The 8,215-nt window shown below is 45.2% G+C and overlaps 1 protein-coding gene across 1 annotated transcript; it reads left to right on the top strand.

Moving 5' to 3' along the window:
* Window positions 1-208: 208 nt before the first annotated feature.
* On the top strand, window positions 209-5,573 carry ZIC1 (Zic family member 1). The gene is made up of 3 exons (XM_081911226.1): window positions 209-2,117; window positions 3,236-3,399; window positions 4,311-5,573. The coding sequence occupies exons 1-3, from the start codon at window positions 1,133-1,135 to the stop codon at window positions 4,506-4,508; spliced, it is 1,347 nt and encodes a 448-aa protein (XP_081767352.1). The 5' UTR covers window positions 209-1,132; the 3' UTR covers window positions 4,509-5,573.
* Window positions 5,574-8,215: the final 2,642 nt, after the last annotated feature.

The following is an 8,215-nucleotide window of genomic DNA, read 5'->3' as shown; positions in this document are numbered from 1 at the left end:
GCGCTTCACAATACCTGGGATTGATGAGCTGAGCTGGCCAATCAGGAGAGAAGGAAGGTTTTGCGCACCCTTAGTTGGAGAGGAAGGAGGGAGTTGCAAGCGAAAGTGGGAACCGCCAGGCACCAATGATCAGCGACGTCGGTCTTTACGTAGCTCCTCCTCCTTCTCCCATTCATCAAGGGGGGGACGGTGTCGTCTTTTCAATTCATTTATCTGCAGGAATGATTGCCGCTATCAGTCTCGCGTTCACCGCCCGGCTGAGGAGGTGAAAGTTTCTCCCCAGGAAGATAAACCGCAAAAGACAATATTGTGCATGATTTGCGCCGTTTTTTTTTTTAACAAAGCAGGGGGAAAAAAGGAAAGTGAAGGGGGAAAAAAGCCCAAGGAGGGGGAAAAGAGACGGAAGGGGGAAAAGAGTGCAAGAACTGGAAGAGAAGAGAAAATTGCTCGCTAGTCCGCTACATTCCTCTAGCCTCTTTTTTTAAATTAAAAAAAAAAACAGAACTGAAGGAAGTTTAATTTTTGTTTTGCTCCCCCCTCCCCCGTCTGAGCCTGTTTCCTCCTCTCTCTTCACCATTGTTATTCGCGAGCGGAGTCTTCTGAATCCTTTCCCTCCTCCCCATTGAACCCCCCTGAAAAAGTGCAGTCCGAGAGGCGAGAGAGGGGGCGATCGGTTTTTCTGTGCGCGCGCCGATGTCTTTTTTATTCTTATTCTCCAATTTTTGCAGCTTCTAGATTTCTTCCGCGGGCTCTGCCCACCCCTAAGCCCTCACCCACCCTCTCGTTTTGTGTGTGTGCGTGTGTGTGTTTTGGGTGCGCGGATGCCGAAGGGGGAGTTCCTGATGTGGTCGCTTTAGTGGTGAACGTCGCGCGGACTTTTGCAAGAGAAAGAGAGAGAGAGGCTGCTTGGATTGGCGGCGGCGGCGACGGCGGCTCTCTTCCTCGTCGGCTGATCCGGCAGTTTGTTGGCTGCTGCTGCTGCTGTTGCTGCTACTGCTGCTTACCCCCACTTCTTCCACGTCCTTCCCCCCCCCCCTTTCCTCCTTAATTTATATTTTCTTAAATCTTATTTCATTTTTGCATCACTTTTCCTCGGCGGTTGCTGCCGCAGCTGCCTGAGAGCCGGGAGAAGATGTTGCTGGATGCCGGACCGCAGTACCCCGCCATCGGAGTGACGACCTTCGGCTCCTCTCGCCACCACGCCACGGGCGACGTGACGGAGCGCGAGGTGGGACTGGGCATCAACCCTTTCGCCGACGCCGGGATGGGCGCCTTCAAGCTCAACCCCAGCAGCCACGAGCTGGCCTCGGCCGGCCAGACCGCCTTCACTTCGCAGGCCCCTGGCTACGCGGCCGCAGCGGCGCTGGGGCATCACCACCACCACCCGGGCCACGTCGGCTCCTACTCCAGCGCGGCCGCCTTCAACTCCACGCGGGACTTTCTCTTCCGCAACCGGGGCTTCGGCGAGGCGGCGGCCAGCGCCCAGCACAGCCTCTTCGCCTCGGCGGCCGGCAGCTTCGGCGGACCGCACGGGCACGGCGAGGCGGCGGGCCACCTCCTCTTCCCGGGCCTCCACGAGCAAGCCACCGGCCACGCGTCGCCCAACGTGGTCAACGGGCAGATGCGCCTGGGCTTCTCCGGAGACATGTACGGCCGGCCGGAGCAGTACGGCCAGGTGACGAGCCCGCGCTCCGAACATTACGCTTCGCCGCAGCTGCACGGCTACGGCCACATGAATATGAACATGGCAGCCCACCACGGGCCGGGGGCCTTCTTCCGCTACATGCGCCAGCCCATCAAGCAGGAGCTCATCTGCAAGTGGATCGAGCCCGAGCAGTTGGCCAACCCCAAAAAGTCCTGCAACAAAACTTTCAGCACCATGCACGAGCTGGTGACTCACGTCACCGTGGAGCACGTCGGCGGGCCCGAGCAGTCCAACCACATTTGCTTCTGGGAAGAGTGTCCCAGGGAAGGGAAGCCTTTCAAGGCCAAATACAAACTGGTCAACCACATCCGAGTCCACACGGGGGAGAAACCTTTCCCGTGCCCTTTCCCGGGATGCGGGAAAGTCTTCGCTCGCTCGGAAAATCTCAAGATCCACAAAAGGACGCACACAGGTACGTCTCCAAACCAACCGACCGGGCCGAGCCGCCCGTTGCCTGTTGAAGCGAACTCTCGCGCTTTCCAAGAAGGAGCCAGCTCAAAACAAATCAAAGGGGGGAGGGGGAGGGAGGAGGATTAGGGAAGAAATATAAGGGTGGGGGCTCCTTTCTTAAACAAATCCACACCAAGAGCCGGGTTCAGTTCAGATGGTGAATTAATTGGCACTATAAACCAAACATTGCTTTTCTTTTTATTTTTTATTTTTTAAGTGGGAAAAATCAAATGTACGGTAGGGCTCTAAATGTTTCAGGGGAAAAAAGGGAGATTAGGGTGTGGGGTGGAGGGGGAAAGATGGCAGCGATCTGAATTGTTAAAATTTATTGGTTTTAATTAATTGGTAGTCGAGGGCACTGACTGTCTTACAGTGGGAAATCCTGCTAAATATATGGCTACCTAACCTCAGCTTTCCTTGCTATCAATTTCTCACCCTCTGTAAATATTTAATTATGTGGGGCTATTGTAAGTAATCTGAGCTGTACGAGTTTATGTATTATTACAAGGAAACGTGGGGGTTGGGAGCGCTGAAATCACTCGCAAATCACCAGCTCCCTGTTCTAATATTTCTTGTGTTGTCTTTTCCTTCTCTCTCTCCTTTTGGAAAAAGAAATCCCACAACCTGTCGTGTGTTTATCTATTTTTTTAAAAAAAAATCTAAAGCTGGCGCTATTGTGATTTGAACAGTTTAATCAGAAGTGTGCAATGCACTGCAAGTTTAATAACTAATACTACTGTGCAGCCGTGGAAGGTTATGTGTACACTACGTAATAAATAAGGAAAGGAAGGGAAGGTAAACAAACGCCAAATTTAGCCATAAAAGTGGCAACAAACCTTCCCCTCCTTCCAAAACTGTGTGCAAATGTACCCCTTTGCCAGGCGTTCATTTTCTGGTGAGATGCCACAGTTCGCGGTTTAAAAGAAAGATAAGAAAAATGGGGAAAGAAAACAGGCTTTGATTTAATTTACTCTTGTTCATTAAAGTGGGGGTTAGAATTGGCTGTAGGTGTTGCTCCATACTATAAAAATCTAGGTGCCAGATTTCCAATTAGGTCGACTTTGTTTGTTTTTGTAATAGGTGAAAAACCCTTTAAGTGTGAATTCGAGGGCTGTGACAGGCGCTTCGCCAACAGCAGCGACCGCAAAAAGCATATGCACGTCCACACTTCAGACAAACCTTATCTCTGCAAAATGTGCGATAAGTCCTACACGCACCCGAGCTCCCTCCGAAAACACATGAAGGTAAATGCTAGACGCAGTTTCCTCCCCCCCCCCCACAGCTTCTCTTTTCACTGGGATCTGCTTGGGCCGGGTGGCCTTCGCCTCTCTTCTTCCACCATCGACTTTGCACACCGCTATTTACTGGAGGAGGGAGGAGGGGGAGGGAAATAAACATTTATTCCTTATAAATAGTAGTTTATACAGTAGTGACGCGACGTTCTGGACAGGAAACTGGGAAACTAGCCCGTATTGTTCTGTCACTCTGGAAAGGTTTATTAAAGGAGAAGTGATTACGTTGCTTAAAGGCGTGGAAAGTCTTCGTTTCTGGAGACCCGGGATTCCAGTTCTTTACGCTGTAAATTGTCTCACAATGGATCCCGGTTTGGGCTAGCCTGGGGTTGTGCATTGCTTCAGGGGGAGAATTTAAAGAAAAAGACTCGATGGGGAGTCTGAAGGGACACAGGCAGGCATAGAAACTCTGGGTTTCTTGTTCAAACCTCCGCTAGGATATCGTTCTTCTTTTGTGTATCCCAGGGCCGTATTTATCTTGCATGGCAGTTCCCTGAAATTAGCTGAGAACAGGCGATCTCGGTGTATAGTTAAGTTAAGAGCTCGGCGTTTCTATGAGATCAGCCAACATCCTGATTAGCGAAGCAGTATTTCAAACTTCACGCTTCCCCCGCGCCGCCACCCTCCCCCCACCGTGGCATTTAGAGTTCAATCTGTGAGCTCAGCTCCGTGATTTAGCATGTTGGGCAAGTAAATGGGCCAGATGCATACGTGCATATTGTTTGCATGGGTATAACAATATTTATATATTTATCTAGCCAGGGGTGGGTGGGTGTGGGTGCACCCAGCGATACACGTATATCTATGTGTGAATCCACACACACTTCAAGCATTTCCCTTTGTTATTCATTTCTGTTTTCTAGGTCCACGAATCGTCCTCCCAGGGGTCTCAGCCTTCTCCCGCTGCCAGTTCAGGCTATGAATCTTCAACCCCCCCAACAATCGTCTCTCCATCCACAGAAAACCAGACCACAAGCTCCTTATCCCCTTCATCTTCAGCAGTCCACCACACGTCCAGCCACAGCACGCTCACGTCAAATTTTAACGAATGGTACGTTTAAACAAACGAACAAACAAATGCAAATCCAACCTATTTAAAAGACTCCAAAAATTAATGAACACTTTGAAAATCGATCTTTTTGTGTGTTTTGATTTTTTTTAAATGCTGCCCATAGACCCAGGACCGAATCAAATCAAGAATTCTCTCTCTCTTTCTTGCTCTCTCTCTCTCTTTCTATCTATCTATCTCCCTCTCTTCTTCAATTTCTGTTGTTTTGTTTTGGTTTTGTCGTGTTTGGGGGCAAAGGCTTGGAAAGCAAATGGTTTTTTTTTCTAGAGTGCGTGAGAAGAGCAGGGTTATTGGGCCATCTTGCCGATGTGCAGGGCTTTTTAATGGAACCACTGACTGGAGTTCTTCAACTGCATGTCTCTTTGGGCAGCGCCTTGTTTTCTGTAAATACAGAAATACTAGCTTACAATGTACTGTTTGATTTTGTAAATAGTTATACCACAAGTTGAATAAGGGGATACGTGGAATTGTGGTCTTTGCATATATATGTGGGGGGAGGGGAATAGGGGAGGGGGATAGGGGAGGAGGTTGAAAAGTGGGGGGGAAGGAGGGAGGAGGTAGCAAACCATCTATTTGTACTGAATGGCAAGGATGTTCTAGTAAATGTGTACCAAAATGTGAATTACTTTGTATTATTACAGTCTAAACGTCGACCTAACAGAATATTATTGGTATTAATGTGCTTTTTCTTTTGTATAAAGTGCAAACATTTCGTCCCAAAGTCCAGTCTAAGTAGTGCAGTAAAATGTTGTTACACGTCCTGTCAAGAAATTCGTATAGTGCAAGCCTGGATCTGCGTGTCAAACTGTTACATTTGTTTATGTAAAGTGGTATTAAAAAAAAAAGCTATAAACTATAACCTGTCCATTGCTTTTGGCAAATACAACCACATACTGTATATACTTCCTAATTTCCATATTTATCCGCATGTAAAGGTCCGGTTATACATGTTACAGATATTCAATATTTATGGCTAGAAGAATCGGTATGTACAATTTAGTTTACAGAACTGTTTGGTAACATTTCGTACCTTATTAAAGATTCTGAAATCCCATAATCCGTGGTAGGAATCCTTATTGACTAAGCCTGCTGCTCTGCTGCAACTTAGCTAGTTTTCAGGACAGTGTGCAGACTGGACCAAGAATCCTGCCCCATGACTTCCACTCCTTGTCCTACTGTACTACCATTATGTCATCACTAGACCAGCAACTTTGATATTAATGTGATAAATTGATGTGCCCCTGCTGGCATTTAGGGTAGGATGTAATTAGTATTTATATAAACCCCTATGAAACAAAAGTTTTGGGCTGCAATATAATTTAAATGACCGTTGCTGACTCCTAATAATAACAATAACAACAACTATAGCAGAGTAGCAATAGATTGCATACGACCATGCAAATCTTGTCAGGGAAAAAAAAAGAATAAGGTGTTGCCACAATATCTTAAAATGGATTTGCTCTTTGCTTCAATCAGTAATTGCGAAAATAATTCATATGTTTAAATTTGAGAAGCTTTTAGGTATCATTTAATCTGAGTCATTTGAAATCACAAGCAAAGTCTTTTTTTATTCTTGCAAAGCCTTCTGCGATCCTCACCTCTTACCCCCAAAGCCACACCATTATATTATATCCCTCTGTTTAGATGCTCCGTTCTGTGTTTGCAGTTGGTCTATTTTTTTACTATAATTTTGCCAGAGTTGTTCCTTACAACAGCAGCAAAATAAAACAAACCCAGAGAGGGTGGGAGGGAGTTTATGTAGTTTGATTATCTCTTTTATTTCCCCCCATTTACTTAAGAAATTCGTTCCATTGGCTGGCGGTGATACAGTAAATTTGTAAATGAGAAGACAATATATATTAAAAAAATCTAAATTACTTGTGCTTAATGACTGTGGCAGAACGCCTTTTTCTCTAAATCAGATTGTCTTTCTTGCAGTTTAGTTTGATAGATTTGCAAGCTGTGGTGCTTCCGTTAACTTAGCGACGCTTGTAGGAACCGCTAGGCTTTGTTCCTTGGTGTAGGTTGCATGATCGCCCCATTAAGCAGACAACATATCAACAGACAACACAGATCATGAGCTCTCTGTGTTTGGGATATTATGTCACAGAGTGAATTGCACCTGCTGACCTCTCTTGTAGGCCAAGATGGCATTTTAACAGCTTCTTTTAAAATATAGATATATAGATATTTAGAAGTTCAGCGAGTCAGCCGCAGCATCAACGGCGATGAGGATTTGGGGATAGTGAAGCTGGCTTGGATCCCCAAGTTATCTCAGTTCTTAATACGCATGTCTACTAGCTACTCACAGTATATATTGTCCTGGTATATATTTATTATTTTGTGCCGGATTTTTGTAAACAGAGTCATGGGGGAAGGAGAAGCTTGTGTTCTGGTGTTTTGCTGGAATGTTTTACTTAAATCTTACATAGGCCTCTCTGGACCCTTAGGTAGTAGGATCTGGGCCGCGGAGATGTGCTGCAATGTCTTATAGATCTTTTCAGTCGGAAAGAAACAGTTAAGAAATGGTTAGAGCCTGTTTTGTGTTTTGTTTTTTAAAAAAACTTCACTTCCTAGAAAATGTTATTCTAATGAGAAGCTCATTTATAAGCTCTTCCAGTGCAAAGAGCGCCACCTTGCAGGGCCTACAGATACTGAAAGAAGTTCGAGAGAACCATAGAGGCTGAGCCACAACCCGGAGGAACTGCGGCCGAAAGACACGCTGGGTATTCATTTAACCCTAAAGAAATGCAATGATAAAGTTTAGTCGTCTCCAGACCGTTAGCCTTAGCGGGAAAGTAGCAGTTTCAGCGATTTAGTATGCGAGCCTAAATGGAAAAGGAAAGAAGATATAGGGCAATATACAATATTATCTTCCCTTACCCGCCCACCACCAGCATGATTGAAAGGAATCATCGGTTCATTTTTACAAAATCCAGAAGAATCTTAAAAGATAAATGCCATAGCTTCTTTGGGTGTAGATTTTATTATTCTTCTCCAGTGGTAGTTTGTTTTAGAAATATGTTTTATCTGAATGGATTGCCTGGCTACCAATACCGAGTATTCTGTCATTTTCAAATCAGACGATTTTGAACATCATTAAAACTAAGTTCTATCTATGCTTGAACTTGTATTGTAACACCCCCCCCCCGCCAAAAAAACCCCCATAGTAACCCCACGACCTATAAAATAACATGTTTCTTGGAATAACCAGTCAGCCACACATATTTGGTTACACAACTCAGCGATGGGCGCTAGAATGTTTTAAAAGTTTAATACATTTAATTACAGTATTGCATCTGTCTGGTTTTGAACAGATAAATAGACACGCACTATTTATATGTATGTGTGTGTTTATACACGCGCACACACACTCACACATATATGGAGAGAGATCGTGGCTTCTTGTAAGAATGCTTAATTAACTCTTTTACTGAATAAATCAATACCTGGCGAAGATCATTATTATTATTTTTTTTAAAAAAAATACTTGACAAGAATGCTATTAAGAAGAGAGGTTGCATTAAATGGCCTTTTAAACTCCAACCCAGTCTCTCATTGTGCGGGTACTTTTAATGTCTGCTTCGTGAGATGTATATTTCATACTTTTCTTCATGGGCTATTAGGTATGGAAAGACGTGAACGCTGGCTGAGAAATATGAATTGTTAGAGTCTATTTAGCAGAAACTCCAGACAATG

The sequence above is a fragment of the Podarcis melisellensis genome (assembly GCF_964234715.1).
Source record: "Podarcis melisellensis genome assembly, chromosome: 5".
Lineage (NCBI taxonomy): Eukaryota > Metazoa > Chordata > Lepidosauria > Squamata > Lacertidae > Podarcis > Podarcis melisellensis.
The sequence above is the reverse complement of the archived record's forward strand: the minus strand, read 5'-3'. Positions and strand labels throughout refer to the sequence as shown.

Coding starts and splice junctions, on each gene's coding strand:
- ZIC1 (XM_081911226.1), top strand. CDS start 1,133: ATGTTGCTGGATGCCGGACCGCAGTACCCCGCCATCGGAGTGACGACC. Junction 2,118..3,235: donor CCACAAAAGGACGCACACAG/GTACGTCTCCAA, acceptor TTTTTGTAATAG/GTGAAAAACCCTTTAAGTGT. Junction 3,400..4,310: donor CCCTCCGAAAACACATGAAG/GTAAATGCTAGA, acceptor TCTGTTTTCTAG/GTCCACGAATCGTCCTCCCA.